The sequence below is a fragment of the Charadrius vociferus genome, unplaced genomic scaffold, assembly GCF_000708025.1.
Source record: "Charadrius vociferus isolate BGI_N301 unplaced genomic scaffold, ASM70802v2 scaffold311, whole genome shotgun sequence".
Taxonomy (NCBI): Eukaryota; Metazoa; Chordata; class Aves; order Charadriiformes; family Charadriidae; genus Charadrius; species Charadrius vociferus.
In genome coordinates this window covers 582,553-600,505 of record NW_009646965.1, presented here as the reverse complement: position 1 = coordinate 600,505, position 17,953 = coordinate 582,553, and the positions used below count along the sequence as shown (strand labels likewise).

Below are 17,953 nucleotides of genomic sequence, written 5' to 3'. Positions count from 1 at the left end.
TGTCTGAGAAATATTTTCTTTGCATATCAAAAAAACCCACCCATTTTCTCTTCTGCAATTCTGCAGATACAAAGAAATCTGACTATTATTCTTAGTCATGTTTCATATTGTTATAGACTTTGGTATACTTTGTATATCTAGCCAATAAGTAATACATTAGAATGTGAACAATGTGGGAAAAGTAATGAGGATTTCGAAGTCAGTATTCTATTTTGGCACACTTTCTAAGTATTAAATAAGCTTATCATCTTTCTGTGCTTCTACTTCATGTTTAAAGATCAAATGATATTTTTGGAAAGCACTTATGTTCCAGCTTTGATCAGTGTAGCAAATGCTAATATGCATTTTTAAATGCTTTGTATCAGATATTTCACAGTATATTAAATAATTTTTGAAATGCAAATTTTCACTACTCATTGAGGTAAACTGGAAAAAAGATGCACCAAAAATGACTGAGAGGGATCCTGGGCTAAAGAACAAACTTGAATTCCCTATTCAGGCAAAAACCTAAGCCACAAACAGGAATTTTGCCAGAGAAATGTATTCAAAAAACAATTGTCACCTTTCAGATTTCCTTCAAATTAGTGCTCTCACATCTCGGGGAAAAAAGGCAGCTGTGAATGAAAAAGTAGGCAGAAGAACCCTAGCTGTCTGTAACTTAGCGTCTTACTAACCTCTCCCATCCTTTAAGAGTTCCACATTTTTTCCAGTCTAATGCCTTTTCACAGGCAAACATAACCACTGAACAACAATCACATCGGTCCACGAGTTATATATACGATTACAGTAAAGTGATATCCAAACTTCAGTAAAGTCAGCATAATTTACTGTCAAACTATGCAGGAAGTGCAGAGGAAACCAATTCCCCAATCTTTTATACAAAACAGTTTGCTGAAAATATGAAGAAATCTTCTCCTTAGGGAAAAGCAGCAAAGTAGAAAAAATAAAATGCACCTTCCTTGAATTTTATTTTGACTCAGCCTCTTCATCCACGAATTCAACTAGTGGAGCGTGTCTATTGGCCTGGGCACCTTCTTGGAAATTAACCTTTTTTATCACTCCTGCTTTTGGAGCCCTTATGGTGTGCTGCGCAGAAACACATCAATAGTGAGCCGGCAGAGTACTTTTTTCCCCTCCTCTCTCCCTCACTTCCCTCCCCTCCTCCAGCAAATGCTAATATTACTCTGGTGAAATTAGAACAGAACACACTTACTTCCTCTGACACGTGTCTATTTATTTTAAACCTTCTTTTAAAATGTTATCCTAGTCCTTTTTCAAGTTTTATTTTCTCATCAATATTTATTTCAATACTGGGGACAAAGATGCTATATAATATTATATTTTGAAGTAGGAACAGCTGAATATTATTTTACTTTGCTAACACTTTTTGATATTAGAATAAATAACCAGGCAGAAATAATACAGTTTTAGTCTGAAATGTTAATCATATAGCAGATTTGTTCCCTTAAGAGGACTCTGCAGATTTACTAAAAATATTTTTGTTTGCTGGCCAGGAGGGGTCCTTACTGAACAGATATTTGGCAAAATCTAAACGAAATACAAATACAGCTACTAGTGACAGTAAAGGAATAGCATGTTTACATACCAATCCCCAAATTGGTCTACTTGTTATTGTACCAGGTTAGTTTTCCAAGTTTTGTTTCTTGGTAATTTTCTACATAGGGTTAGTCTAATATCAAAACATTTACTATCAGATATTAAATCCTCACATCTAAGTAAGGATCATTTAAATAATAATTTGCTTTTAAAATTTTACAGTTTATATCTCAATAGCGCTGCAAAAAAAAAAAAAAAAAGGAGAACAATTCAGCTAATGTCAGATATCAGATGGAGAGGCACATTTAGCATCCAATTGCAAATAATTTTGGGTGTAATTTTTTATTAGTGCACAGTTGTTGTATTTCATATAATTTGAATGTAATTTATAAAAGGGCATGATAAGAGAAAGGCAATTTTTCCCAACAGTGTTAACTCTGCTACCACAAACTGAAGTTTAAAATAAACTAACAGCCAAACCAAACCAGCTCAAGCTACAAAAACTATAGGTCAAGCAATCTGAGCCATGGTCAAGCAATGTTACAAGATATAATGGCCAAAACGTTAGTCCACTGAATGCCATGTGGACAATTACAAAAGAGTCTTTAGTGTACTCTTGGTAAAACTTTATGTAAATAATAATAATAAGATTATAAACAAAAAAAAAATTTCTGCATGAAGTAACTGCAGACATTACGTATGCTCATATCATAGTGAGCAAGAGATCCACTTAGGGAGTTTGCTGCTAAAAAAAATGAAAGCAGGGCAGGGGAGAGGATTGACAAAGCTAACCAAATGAACATTAAAACATCTGCAGAATACCATGGATTACATAATCATTGTTTGTTAATAAAATAACAGCAAATATAATCCTCTGAAATCCAGTCAGAGACAACACATATTTCACAGCATATGAAGTGATACTGACATCTGCAAGCTACACTCTGCACCATACTTCAATAATGCAACCAAAAATGATTAAATTCTGACCAGGTATTTTTTTTCTTAGTAATTAAAACCTTTTTTTATGTCACTTACCTCCATTTTCATAGCTATCATAACCATTAGAGGGTCTCCAATCTGAACCTTATCCCCTGCTTTCACAAAAACCTACAATTCAAGAGAAAATTGGGAAAAAAAATCATGCATGTCTGTACCATTAAAAATCATCAGCTGGATTTTGGCTAGCACAATCCACTGAGTGATTGTGGGTTTGCAAAACAGCCTTGTAGTATCTTTATTATTGTTGCATTGGGTATCCGAGTTTTCTAGATAATATTCAAGGGAAGTCAGAGGCTACAGAAAGAATACAGCCAAGAGGGTGACCAGGACGCCATTTATGTATCAAAGAAACACTAGAAGGGACAATGTATATTCTATCCTTTCTGGGCTTAAGAGCTTCTATTTTGAGAGGAAAAAGTGCAGAACCTCTTCCTGGAGCCAGTCCCTAAAGTTGTTTTTAAAACAAAATCCAGGAAGAGGATTGCAGAAGGCACCTAGTTTTTCTACAATAACTCTGATTTAGAGTGTCCACTCGGTATGTTAGAGATCCACGTTCAACGTACTCCACCCTCTGAAAGAATTCATGACTTTCTATTGCTAACAGAATCCTTTAACTACTAAACTCTGCTGGAAATCTCTTTTCTGTTGAAACTTCAGCACTGTACAGAGAAATACACAAGACTTGCTGAGCTAAAGAAAAAGAAACAAAACCGGAAGCAATGAAATACACAGCTTAACAAAAAAGATATTTCTGAATATTTCTTTTTTTTCCAAGTGCATCTAGCATCTCCCATCTAGCATTCCATCACTTTAGATGAAACGGATCAAACAGCCTATGACACTTCAGGGAATTCTGAGTTAGAAAGTAATTAAGATGAAGAAAAAATTACTCAAGCAGTAGAATTAGTTAAATATTCAGATCTTCCAGAGCTCTAGAAAAAGACGACTAGAAGCCTGAAAAACTCCTGGGTGGATGCTGAAAACTCAGAGTAAACCGGGCTTTTTCTAACTGGGAGGAATCGCACAGCACTGACATTTCTGGCCCTGATTATTTCCTGGCAGTACAGAAGCAAGCACCATTTCTGGAAGACGGAATTTGGGTATATATTGGAGAATTCATTTCCTACCTATATTATTAAAATTACCTTTTCAACTGTGCCTGTCATGGGCGCTACAGCACCACTCTGCACTCCCACCGAACTCACTGCAGATAAGTACTTGGGTACAGGAAGGCCAATCTGAGCACTACCTTCCTACAGAAATAAAAACAATGACACGTGAGTTAATAACGTAAAATAATATCGCTAGTGCACATACTGACATAGAGGGAAAGAACAGATCCAGCTTTAGGCAACTCAGCCAACTGTTCAGGGTGCCAGACTCTGGGGCCAGGGCAGCAAAAGGACTGTGGGCACACTCACTACTTTGCCAACGTCTGAGGCACGGCTGCTGCTGCTAAGGATCGGCAAGGAAGGAACTACCCCAGTTAAAGACAGGGTCCACCTGGACCCTTGTACCAAACCCACACCTTCCCTATTCATGCAGCAACAGCACAGGTTTTAGAAAATGAGTAAAGGCTGTTTGCACAAGGGGTAGGCAGGTTGCTGTGACACGACAGACAGACATTGGCATCTTCATTACCAAGCATTGTCAATGTCAGTGTTTCTCAAATCACAATGAAATGGATTCAGTGTTAAGTTTAATAAAAAAATTTCTCACCGTTCTTCAAAATCCCCTAATTCCTCTCAGACTCTCTACCCAAAGTTTCCCAAAGACTCATTCTCCCACACATCCTACCTATACCCTAAAAGTCCTGTGATTTCTTCTAGATCCCCCACCTCAGAATCCACTCTGATACCACAGATTTCTCTTATCATTTAATATTAAAAATCAAATACACTGAAATAACCGTATCAGTTACAAGCACTTTCAAGTAATTATCAGTTTGACGTAATTGCTACTGTTCTATGACAAACTTAGATAATTGACCATTTTAATATTTTGTGTTCCCCCCTCCCAAACCATCGTTTGCCACTCTGATTCACCTAATTGTATTTTATCTTTCTAAAAGTAATTTACTTTCTTACTCACTGACCACAATCAGTTGTTGTTTTTTTTACAGTTTTGTTTTACAGCAATAAATCCATCAAGTATCAAAACAGTATAGGCCACTGTAAATTATCATTCTCTTCCATATTCTTTTGCAATTTATATTGCCTATTTACATGGATAAAACTTGAAAATTTTGTACTTGTGATAATAGAAAAAGGAACATTACCGGAAAGAAGAGATAAATGGTGTTGTCCAAAATGACCAATTTGGACTTCCACACTGCTCCATTTACTGAAGACTTCAAGTAAACTGAATCACCTTCACTGAACATCTCTCCAGAAACCAGGAACGTTTTATCTTGAATCTGAAAGTTAAATGCCTTTATAAGGACAAAGCCTAACCCTTCATGAACAATAAACCAAAAGTTAGTATTTGTAGTGCAGACTCATAACCTGTGATTTTTCATAAATAATTCTGAAATTAGAGTCTTTTTAAATCTTACGTATCCTTCATTTTTCAGTTCACTGTATTCTGTATCCAGTGCAATCAGCTCAGAAAGTTAGCTATTATGCTCTTCCAGGACAATTTCTGTGATAAACTATGCAATAGCACTCAAAATGAAAAGGAATATTATTTTTCAGGAAAAACAAACAAACAAACCAACCCAGAATATTCAGTTAGTGATGCTACTAGAATCCAGTATTTTTAGTTTGTCCTACCATCTTGACTTTCTTCAAACTGAAAAATCCATACTATTCAGCTGATACCATAAGAGTCCACAATGCTTTCTGAAAGGCAGATAACTTCTCACTCTTGTAAGCTTACAATACAAAAGCTACAATATATTCAGTAAACCTACAATGGAGCAGAGCAGCAGCAATGGAGACAGCGTCAGTTAGACGCCCAAACTGCAAAAGAAAGACCAAATGGAAAGATCATTTATTTGTAGGTAACCCTTTCATCTGCATCAATGGAAACTGCACCTCTGCCACAAGTTCAGAATACAAAGACAATAAGAATATGAATGCAAGTGCATTACATTTAACTGAAATTTTCAGTTTTACGTCTAACATCACTCAACAAACAATCAGAGACTTGCTGGTCTTTCAGGGTGTTACAAGTAGGGAAAAAATTCAGTCTTCATTTATACAGTCACATCCTATTTTTCCACTGAATGAAGACCTTATAACATGCTTTGAAAGGATACTGTTGATCTGATACTGATCCCTGAGAAAAAAAAAAAAAATCATTTTCTTGATCAGTATCCTGAGCAGAGGCGCAAATCAGGGCAACACCGCAAGTGCTTGCCAGTACCATGGCCCAGCAACCTGCTCTAGTTGGTTTGCCTCAGGACAGGTTTTGTAGCACTCCAGAGGCACTGTCTTCCTCATGATCAGCTCCTGATTCTGTTTCTCCATTCCTTATCTCCAGCTTCTCACCATTTCCATCTCAACCCCCGTTATTCCTTCTTCCCTGGGAGTCTACATTCTCCCTGGCTGGACTTCCTCTCCCCAAAACGAACTCTATGTTCCTTCCAGCCTCTTTTTATTTTTTGCCGGCATTACTTATATGAGGTAAGCCTGAAGTATAAAAGCTCTCCTGCATTACTTACGTAATCAATACTCTCAAAATAACCCGTGTATTACTTGAGGGATGTGAGTTATCTCAGTATTCGTATCAGTAGAAATAAGGGTTTGAGTTACCCAATATGTGGTTATACACATGAAAGCACAATAATTTTCTCACTATTTTTCTAGTACACTCATCTCTGCACAGTCTAAGCAGTTCATAAACACTGACTTATTCTCATAATTCCCCTTTTCTGAATATTGGAAACAAGCAGCTGAACTACAGAGAGGCTGTATTCTCGAGCCTGCAATCATTCTGGGTGACAAACGTGTGAGAAAACCCATTCGACTCCAGGTGATGCAAGAAAGATATTCAACACTCAGCAAAACACAACCCCCATAAACCACACAATTAGAGATTATCACACACGCTCACACAAAAATATCTATGCTTAAAGCATCTTAAGTTGTATTCTATAGGATCTGTATAGCATAAACAGAGAAAGAAGCCAATTCTATGGGCATCACTCAATTATTTAACCAGAAGATTTACTACTCTCATCATTCTTTATCTCATTTGGTAATCACTTTCCAATTTCCATCTTCAAAATAAAAGAAGTGTTATCTTACAGATAATGCTCTAGAAATCTTTTATTTATCCCACAGGAGATCTACCTCATGCACAAAATAAAGCAGGAGTCCTGTGGAAAAAGAGTCTTTTTAAATGCAGATTTAAATCGAACTGCCAATGTTTCAGAAAGACAAATTTCAGGAAGAGAAAAATAAAGAGTAAGATCTTTAAATACTGGAAAAACAAATGCTTTTCTTAGCCTTATATTCAGAAGCATTTTAGTAGCTCTTCCATGCCAATCCAGCATCTAGTGAAGATAATTTCAAGCCAAAATAATAGTCTACAACAACAGCTGCAAGCAAACCAAAAATAGAAACCCGTATAAGTAATTACCAAGCAACTTTAATAACAGTAAATACCAAGAGAAGTCTACAAGAAACCGATTCTTCTTTTATCTAATGAAATATCTGAAAAAAACAGGACTCGTACCTGCATGTTGTATGACCCTTCTTGATTGTAACTTACAGCTACATCCACAACTGTTCAATAAAACAAAACATGTATATGTGAGTAGATTTAATTATAGGATCTAGAGAATCATGACATATAAACAATATTTAGTCTCTATCTTTCTTGATAAAAAAGAGAGACCTACCAATACTAAGAATAGAATAAGTATTTTCAGATTAGCTCAGTACACATTGCAGATTTCATACTGAATTGTAGACAATTTGTTTTTCAAAGATGAACACCTCCTGTTAACGCTCTGAAACCTATGTTATCCAGGCCAAAACCAGATTTTTGATGGGGAAAAAGTGCTGAGCACTTCCACACCAAAGTGAAGTTAAACAAAAAAAGTCAATGACACTCGGCTCTTTTAAAAATCTCAACACTACTATTGTTCATCATTTAAATGAATAACGTCATTTGAATTTGGGTTTTAACTCCTCAAGATCTAACACTGTGGATTAATAATGCAATTCTGTGAATTCCCAGCTTAAATTGCATTAAACTCATAGTACTTCTATTTGCTGCTTCTTAGCCTGAATTTTCAAGCACCAAGTTGAAATAACTGTATCCATAAAGTTAACTTCTAGCCATAAAGTATCTCCTCTCCCTCCACACAGTTTTTTGTTAACTTACTGTTTTCCCCATCCAGCAGAGACAGTTTTCTAGTATAACATATATTTATTCTTCTACCTGTGCTGGATGCAAATGGTGAGAATTTATCTAAAACACAAAATATACAGATATGTTACTTTAATTCTACTTTGGCAAAATACAATACTGAAAACCTACACCATGAAATCAATGTCCTACTGTTACTACCATCATACTTATATATTTATATTGCACATAAAAGACTGGGGAACCATAGGAATAGAAAGCGACAAGCTTCAACACTGAATAAACTGAGGCTGTGTAACCTACAGAAAACATGGCACTAACAGCACTTACTAAGAAGGATATTGACTGCTCTCCACCAACACATCCTTGAACAGGACAAGAAAGCATGGGAATTCAACTGCAACACAGCAGATTGAGCTTAGCCTTTAGGTGAAGGTTCCAACTGTAAGAGTAGTCAAACATGGCAGCATATTGCCTGGGAAGATCAAGGTGTTTTCTATTACTTAGTTTTTCTGAGAATGGATCAGATACACAGCTATCCGATAGCGCCTGACTAGTTCGTCATCTCTTGAAGCAAGGGAAAAGTGTATGGGAATCTTTCCAATCCCACTCTCCCACGTTTCCACGATAGTTAAAGTGGAGGAGGAAAGAAAATCAACAAGGTTGTTGGCAGCATATAGATTTATAGGAAATTTTTGTTAACAGCAATCACACGCCCCACTGGTATATCCATCAGCAGTGTGAGAGCTGAAGAATGTTCAGCTCCTGCAGTCCTGTTCATTCCATTAAACCCTACTGCCTCTCCCAATCCTTGCAGAGTCAATTTTATCTCTAAAGACCTTGGGACAACTGTAGGAATAATAGTGACAAGTTTATGCTTGTAAAGAGCAAAGAGTACAGAGTGACACTGATTACGAACCTCAAGGTCTTTCAGATAGTGCCTATCTGAAGTGCTGCGGGAAGCAGTCTGTACATTACAGTGGTGATATATTCAGTATCTGTCCCTTTACAAAAGTTATAGTCTGCTCTGTGCATAAATAAGTGCTGGAGAGGGTCCAGAGAAGGGCAACAAAGCTGGTGAGGGGTCTGGAGCACAGGTCTTATGAGGAGTGGCTGAGGCACTTGGGGGTGTTCAGCCTGGAGAAAAGGAGGCTGAGGGGAGACCTTATTGCTCTCTACAACTACCAGAAAGGAGGGTGTAGAGAGGTGGGGGTTGGTCTCTCCGCACAAGTTACAACCAATAGGACAGGAGGAAACGGCCTGAAGTTGCGCCAGGGGAGGTTTAGGTTAGACATTAAGAAAAACTTCTACACTGAAAGGGTTATCAAAGTCCGGAACAGGCTGCCCAGGGGAGCGGGTGAATCACCATCCTTGGATGTATTTAAAAGCCATCTAACATGGTGCCCAGGGACATGGTTTAGAAGTGGGCCCAGCAGAGTTAGATAGTGGTTGGACTTGATGACCTTAAAGGTCTTTTCCAGCCATAACGATTCTATGATCTGAGAGATACCAGAATTGAGAACCCTAAGCAGGCACAAAGCAAGGCAAAAAGGGAGCACACAAATTAAATAATTGTACATGAGCTCACAGCACTGTCTCATCCAGTCACAGGTAAAATAAAACAAAAGAAGAATGATCCTTACCATCTGACTGATCTCTAAAAGCATCTGTTAGCATTTTCTCTTTTAGTATTAGTCCTAGCGCTGCCTGACACATAACTTCACGTGGGATTGCCTTTTTGGTTGGAAATAGTTCATCATGGTGTTGAGGAATGAAATTAGTATGCACATTTCCAGCCTCAAACTGTGGGTGTCCTGACAGGCTCAGTAAGAAATCGATATTAGTGCTTAATCCTACAATCTGTAAAGAAAAAGAAGCATATTGCCAAATGGAAACAAAGTTATGAATGAATATACAGCTTTCTGCTCAACTTATGTGTAGATGATAGATGAATCTTCCTTCAGACAGCACCATCAAAACACAAAGTTTATCAATAAAATGTAATTAATTCAACTGGTCTGTTTTAATACCAATGAAAGAAAAAAAAAACAAAAAACCTGGCAGTAGCTTTCTCAAAAGAACTCTGTTTGCAAAATGTGACCTTTGGCCACTGTAAAGTCAAAGAAAGTTTCCCAGCAACAGTAATGGGAGGTAATTTTGTAAAAAACCCTACTGTTTTGGAAAATCATGCTCCGAGTGTTTAAAAGAACATTCCTAATATGAAAAGTGCCTCACTAAAAATGGTTTACAATAGTTTCAGATATTCCATATTTATCTTTTAATAGTAACAAATGGGAATAGTGACTTCTATAAATGTACTAGATACTATCAATTTCCTGTACTGCAAAATACCTAAGCAAACAACATGAAGATAGAAATAATTGTTTTAGAGAAATCAGTGAAACTGGTAACTACACTGTGCTGTCAACATTTATTGATGGAACTACTAAGAAAATTCTGAAAAAAACACAAGGGAACTTTTTAATCTCTTTTACTTGCAGTAATCTTCATTTTAGCTAAAACAATAGTGGGCCAAACATTTTCAGTACATCAATCCTGTTTATGTTGCTTATTTAAAAGTGTAAATTAATTCTGCACAAATAATATTGTCTCACCTCAAGTCAAACCTTCTGAATTCTGCTTTTGAAAATAGATGCAATACCTGTAGTTTTTATAGGGGAAGAAGGGACTGCTTCTTAAAAAGAACTGACAGCATTAAAAATTGCCCATATTTCTTTACCACATGTATAGTCTAAAAATTTAATTGGTTTTATAAATTACGAGCAAACATGGTCTGACACAAATTCCACCTACAAATTCCTTTGAGAAAGTTCACACTACAATTGAAAATGCTGTTGGTTAGCCTTACTCTTCTACAAAGTCCCAGCTGCTTCATCCAACCGAAGATATCGCAAACTTAAGAAAAATCTATGTGTAAAACTGAACTTCACATTTACCTCTACTCACTCCACCAATTAAAACAGTTTGCAAATTAGAAAAAACACAGCTTTTGCAAACAAATAATGAATCTGAAATGGTAGTGGCAACGTAAGCTCCCTCTTAGAAACCACTTTTGTTTTACTGTAGTATTTTATCCATATTTTGTTAGCTCAAGACGTTCACAAAGTTAGTTCAAGATCTGAAATCACATTGGGCTCCTTCTACTTACATTATATTGATGCAAACTGTAACGCAACTTTCTCAGCGCTGCTTGACGATCCTCAGCCCAAACAACTAGTTTTGCGATCATTGGATCGTAATGAACAGAAACTTCATCACCTAAAATATATTTTAAAAATGCTGTAACACTAAACCACTTTCTGAGAGTCGGTAATGCCCAGTCCTGCACACCATACGGCATTAAACTCTGACGTAAGTGACAACTACATTTCGCTATGTCATTAAGGAACATTAATGATGTGACCTGGCATTTCAATTCCAAGAACAACTTCAGTACAGACTTCTGTAGGGGTAACATTACGGAAATTCATATTCTTTGTTGAAATCAGAATGCAGGATTAATAGACTGCGATGAGAATATAATCAGCATGATCCAATGGACAATAACTTGGATAGAGATAAATGAAATATTCAGTGACTGAATTCAGAACATGGACAATCACAAGGAAGAGTAATTCTGTAGAGATTTGTCTTTGTAACAACACCCTGTCAGGTGAACTGATTTAGGCCAAAGAGGGAAATAAACGCTTAGAAAGAAAAGCTTTTGATGTTGAATATTTCTGATTACACCAGTGCCTTAAGTTTTACCTTGTCTGACTCCAGTTTCTATCCGGGTGAAACTATCAGGTGGCGGGGTGGATAAGTGCAACAACGGCCCAGCCCCTGGCATAAAGTTATTATTAGGGTCTTCAGCATATATTCTAGCTTCAAATGCATGGCCTCGCAGCAGAATCTCTTCCTGCATTAGGGGAATCTTCTCTCCTGCCGCAACCTGAAAACAACAGGTTTTTTTCTTTAATGCGCGATCAATATTCTGGAGTGCCAATGTATGAAATATTTAATATCTTTCTTCTAAACATGAACAACTAGAAAGCATATTAAGAAAAGCACAAGGAGAAAAAAGCGGTAGGTCACAAAAGGGTAATTCTGAAGTTACTCCTTCCTTTTCTCTGGGAGTCACCAGTCAAAGGATTTTGAATTATTATTGTGTAAACTGACCTCCTAATTATTTCACACAGCTAAAACATAATGGAAAAACAGCGTAACTTTTTTCTACTGGTTATGTCAAAAAATAATTAAATGTTTAAGTTAAAGCCTGGTCAACTAAGACAAGATTTTCTTAGAGAAAAATTGCTCCAAAAGCAGATGATAAAATGGATTACTGGTGGCCTGTACTACTGGCATACAGTGTTGATTATTCGGTATACTATGGAACCTGTACATTTAAGTGATGTTCCTCTAAGAGATTTCTAACAATTTAAGAATCTTTAATGGGGAAGGAAACATGGTTTTATTACTCAAAGGAATTCACATTACAAATACAGGAATACCAACAACACATCAGTTTGAGACTAAAAACCAGGGCTTTTAGTGACAAAATAATAAGCAGCAGCCTGCTGCAGTAAAACACAGAGGAGACCCTTTATCAGGAAGCTACACAATTTCCATCTGCATGGGCAAATACAAGTTCCTATTAAAAAACTTGTAGCAACATTTCATCTTCTTTTGAAGTGTCAGGGGTTTTCCATACTCTGCCTTCTGCCACCACAGATTTCAGCACAGACAGCAGAACATAAATTTGCCTTCAGAGTAGTACTATACATATTCACAAAAACAATCTCTCCAAGAACTGACAGACACTTTCTATCTATTGACTCATTAAGCCACATGCCAAGACCACCGAAACTTTCCACATTACTTCTTTTTCTTTCTTCCAGTATTGTTTGATCCCTGCTCCAACTCAGCAATCAATGCTCAATTTCCATTCCCACATCAGGAAGCCAAAAGTTCCTTGTTTTTGCATCAGCATTTGTTATTTTAGTTTTCTTTCTGGTCACAGTAAACACTCCCCATCCTATCTACTTATGCTCAATGCGTGCTGCAGTCCTCACTTTTTGATTTATCTAATCAGAATTGTTTTTCATTTCCAGTTCCCTAAGGTCCAAAACTTCCTGCTATCATTCGAACATGTGAGTAATCTCTCTGCAAACTGGGTGTGTGAGGAAATAGCCTGTTTCCAGTCCACACGACTATACATTTAATTGAAAATGTGACTGTACTGGTATAATACCAGACACATGGTTTTGTGAAGTCTTCCTCCTGCGGCCTGATCCAAGAGTGATTTTTGGGCCAGAGGTACATTTCCACTAGAGTTTTAAAAGATTTTCAGCATGGCAAGAGAAAGATCAGGACCCTACTCCTCCCACTTTCCACATTGTCTATAACCTCCCTAAATACACTTTAAAAATTGTTGTTTCTCTACACAACTGGAAGACGACTTTGTTGGAATTCAGAGCATCTACACAATGCTCCACAACCAAATACAGTAATATGAGATGTTCCTTCGGAGCGAAGGAAACTCTACCCTATTAGCTGAATATAAGACGAGGATCTGAAAACCCATCTGGTCTCTCATAGGCAATATCAAAGAGCACTATTCACCAGACAAGAGGAACTCTACGTGTAAAATCAATTAACACTTACCCTAAGCTGCCATTCCACCAAGTCTGTTCCAGTGATCATCTCTGTAACTGGGTGCTCTACTTGCAGTCTGGTATTCATCTCCATGAAGTAAAAGTTATGTTGGGAGTCCATAATAAATTCCACTGTTCCTGAAGTATTTAATGAAAGGGCACTTCACCAAAACAAATTTTTTTTCAAAATGGACACCTAAGACACTTCATTGACTTACGCCAGGACAAGATCATTATTTCTAAACCAGAGATACTGAGTGTCATTAAATTCTATACAAATTATCTTGAAGGGTCACACAATTTAGGTCTGAAAATGGAACGATTGTTTCTTTGCACATTTATGTATCCTGTGCTGTTTAGTAGCCATTCTCCTCTACAGTAAGAGCTGCATTTCGTTAGAGCTCTAAAAAGTGCATCAAGACTCCTTAAAGTATTGTGCATACGCATAGGACGTGTAATTATTTTTTAAAAATAGGTATCCAAGGAAAGCAGTAAGAAAAGACACAAATAATTTTAGCAGGTTATTTTTCAACTGGGAAATAGTATGGATGTTACAGACAGGGAGACGTAATTTCTTTTGGAGGCTTTATTATGTGAATATAAAGTATCATTCTTTGTATGTTGAAAGATAAATTATTTTTCCCTTGTTCTGCTCAAACTTATTAACATTCATAATGCTCATTTCCCAACAAGCACCTAGTTGATTGAATTATCTGCTCTGACATTTTTTTTCTATTCTTCAGCTGACACTGATCTTGAGCTCAGACCAGGTATGTTAGTCTAAATTTGTAATTCCATCAGAATTAACTATGTGATTACTTGCTTAATCCTCAAAAAATTGGGGGATGTGTGTCATAATCTAAATCAATCAGATGCCATTTGCCTTGAGGCTTAAAGTCTTGTTAAATGTATCTCTGGAGCAGCCATACCTCCGCAGACTTACCTGCTCCCACATAATTCACTGCTTTAGCTGCTTTGACAGCAGCTTCTCCAAGTCTCTTTCGAACTTCAGGATTAATTCCTGGCTGTAAATAATAATACAAAAGATTATAAATTATTGTGAATTTTGGCGATATTAAACTATTAGGCATGAACATTTTCGATATTTAGTAACTGCAGTGAAATCCTTATCAATGTTATACTTGAAATCTACATAACTTTTCCCTGAGAATCATTTTCTAAAGAAAGTCATTTTTTCAATTAGAACACTTTCTGCAGCAAAATTAGAAGCAGGTACTGAGAATTACAAATAAATTACTACCCACTAAAAAAATCAATGGGAGTTACCAATTACTTAAAAACATGCAAGTTCATAAAAAAAATATTGTAAAAACTTTCTACTCACCCCTGGTGCCTCTTCAATGATCTTCTGATGTCTTCTTTGCACACTGCAGTCTCTTTCAAACAAATAGACTGCATTGCCATGCTGGTCACCAAATACTTGGACTTCAACATGTCTGTGTCATAATAATAAATGCTTTAACATATTTTTCAATAAAGCCCCAATCATGCGACTTGACTTCACCCGAACAGACTTTGAACACGCACACAGTCCTGTACACTTCAGTAGGACTTCTTACAGGTTTAAGCGTCTGCCCTCAAATAGCCAAAAATGTAGAAATGAGGCCTCTATTATGCAGGATTTCAACTGTTTCAGACTTCCTCAATTTCCTAAACGAAACAGGATTCTAAATGCCAGCTACCACAGTGAAACCTCATAGGCCATAGGATAAACAAGATGCACATCTAAAGGCTGCTACCTCTTTATTAGTTATTTTATTATCACAAAAGTAAAACCACTTCACTATTATTTGATAATGATGACTTCCCTTATAATTTACTGTGTAGCAATTCACAAGAGGCAGCAGCCCTGGCTCAGGAATAACATTGTTTATTTCAACACGCCACTTCAGAGGACAACTATTAGGTGGCAGAACTTTGTTCTACGTATAAAACCACCAAAGATCCGTCACCGTTCTGGTAATCCTCCGACGCTGGCAAAAGAAATTCCCCAGGAGTTTAATGAGATTTTTCTCATGCCCATCTGACAGCATCAGCAGGCCCTCAGCTTCTTCAGAATAAATGCTTTCTTTATAGGGATGCTTCAAGAAAAACAGATCTAAAGTACAAGAGTATCAAATAGACCTCTGTGAGAATTCTTTATAAAAAATAAATTAGGTAAGGCATGAGCTAAAGACTATCACTTCTGTTTTAAATACCAGAATAGAGAAAGATTAAATAACTAGTTTAGGACAGCTGAGGGCAGCAGAAACACCATGACAGCTTGACTCGGGCCTGTAGTTTAAGTATTATAAAGTAATCTTTTTTTTTTATAGATCTAAACCGAGTTTAGAAAGCTCACTCAAGGAAGAATATCAATGTCATTAAATGTCACTGTCCCAAACAGCAGTATTTTAATTCTTATAATTCAAAACAAAGCCACTACAAGAAATTCAATACATTATAAACAATATTGATTAAATTAACACCTGCCATAGTGCAGATGAAATATACAAGACCTATTTTCATCCTGATACTAAAATAGTTATGCTTATTTAACAGTAGAATAAACATTACAGTGCTTATATTAAAAAAACAATTTCTTACCGTGGATTATCTACAAATTTCTCAATCAGCATTGCATCATCATTGAAAGACTTTTTTGCTTCTCTCCTAGCTGATTCTAGTTGATCCAGAAACTCCCTTTCTGAGTGAGCAATTCTCATGCCCTAAAATACAGAAAAAAAAAATATATGTCTAAAAATACAGTACACAAGAAAAATCCTTGTTGCAAGCAAACAGCAAGAAATGACTTTAATGTGACACTTTTCCCTTCCTTCTTAAACTTTAGCAAAATTGTGTATAAGCTTCCAGTAAGATAATCCTACTAAGTCCCACTGAAAGTGCCGTAAGAAGTGTAAAAAAATGGATATTATCATTCCATTTATATGGATGAGTACAAAATTCAATTTTATTCTTAAATATCATAGAAACTTTCCTCAGTTGGCAGACAGAAATTGATTTAATTACAAAATAAGTACAGCTATTTTGGAAATAATTAGAATTCTCCATCATGTCATTTTTATACAAATTTATTTCAGAGTAAAATCAGATTTACACAGAGAATTCACCATACGTTAAAAAAGTGCCTAGACACTAACTACTTCAATGGTGTTTCTAATCACTTCTTATGCAACATTTAAAACTGTTAGCAAAAAAAGTCACAGAAGCTATCACAAAGTAACAATTTCAAGTCATCTAATTTCACACAAACAAATCCATACAACAACTTTTCTGCTTATGTGAATTACTGGAGATTCACTGAAAAACAAAACTCTTCCAATTTATAGCACCTACTTATCTTGCGCCTGACTGCACAACAAATGGAAGTGAGATTTCATAGTGCTGGACTGGACATTAATAATAAATTTTAACCAAAAGTATTTTTCCATTTTATTTGTTTTCAAAGATTTATTTTAGAATATTCAGTTACAGAAGCCAACTTTACACCATGCAATAAGCAGATCAGTTCCTTTACCTTTCCTCCACCTCCGCGAACAGCTTTAATCATTACTGGATATCCTATTCTCTTGGCATGTTCCTTCAGACATTCATCTGATTGATCGTCTCCATGATAACCTTCAACAACAGGAACGCCAGCAGCAGACATTATAGCTTTGGAAGTGCTTTGACAGAACAGTTTTATGTTTAGAATGATGATAATATTTTTTTTCTTATTTTAAGCTCCAAACTTGTCTATGTTCCCAACATTAACTCTCCTCACAAAAGTGTCTCCACTGACTTCAACGGGACTATGTACATAAGTGGGTTACATACGATTTGATTGTAATTCATCAAATGTTTCAAATAGGGATTTTTTTCTCTAAGCCCTCCACATAAAAGCAGTGGTCAGTTTCAGGCGTACTTTTCTTTCCTGTCTTTTGACCCACATTACAGAAGCCAAAACCTAACTTTTTCAAATTACAACACCGTATCCTGCCAAGACTATATTTAAAGTTGTACAAAGGCAAACTCTTTTCATGTATTCTTTTCATGATACAGGCTGGATTCACACCACTCATGAAACGCTGAAGCATAACAACTATAACTTCAAATATGCTTGCAAAACTAGTTAAATTACACAGGTAATTTATCCTCATGTAGGAAGCAATAAAAAATAAATTCTTTGAAATTAATATTACACAGTTCATGTGCTTGTAATAACCTTATTTCCATATTCTTGATTTATACTGCATACCCTGGAAACATTTCTTTGATCTAAGTAACTAAGAGTAAGATCTTCTGTGATGAACAAAACATCCCCCCATTTTACATGAGCCACAATAACCACTGATGATACGGTGTTTCTTTTCCACCATTCTTTCGACCAATATACAAGAAATTCAATCTGACTGCTGAAC

At 36.3% G+C, this 17,953-nt stretch overlaps 1 protein-coding gene across 1 annotated transcript in view; it reads right to left on the bottom strand.

Annotated features, from left to right (window-relative positions):
• Positions 1-703: 703 nt before the first annotated feature.
• Positions 704-17,953, bottom strand: part of MCCC1 (methylcrotonoyl-CoA carboxylase 1 (alpha)) — a 23,524-nt gene continuing 6,274 nt past the window's right edge. The window contains exons 6-19 of the mRNA XM_009895325.1: positions 17,071-17,218; positions 16,140-16,261; positions 14,878-14,989; positions 14,476-14,557; positions 13,543-13,670; positions 11,647-11,830; positions 11,048-11,157; positions 9,522-9,738; positions 7,894-7,980; positions 7,240-7,289; positions 4,838-4,975; positions 3,705-3,812; positions 2,596-2,667; positions 704-1,086 (exon numbers count right to left, since the gene is read on the bottom strand). Coding sequence (XP_009893627.1) covers positions 967-1,086; positions 2,596-2,667; positions 3,705-3,812; positions 4,838-4,975; positions 7,240-7,289; positions 7,894-7,980; positions 9,522-9,738; positions 11,048-11,157; positions 11,647-11,830; positions 13,543-13,670; positions 14,476-14,557; positions 14,878-14,989; positions 16,140-16,261; positions 17,071-17,218 — 1,678 coding nt within the window. The 3' untranslated portion in view covers positions 704-966. The remainder of the gene's footprint in view (positions 1,087-2,595; positions 2,668-3,704; positions 3,813-4,837; positions 4,976-7,239; positions 7,290-7,893; positions 7,981-9,521; positions 9,739-11,047; positions 11,158-11,646; positions 11,831-13,542; positions 13,671-14,475; positions 14,558-14,877; positions 14,990-16,139; positions 16,262-17,070; positions 17,219-17,953) is intronic.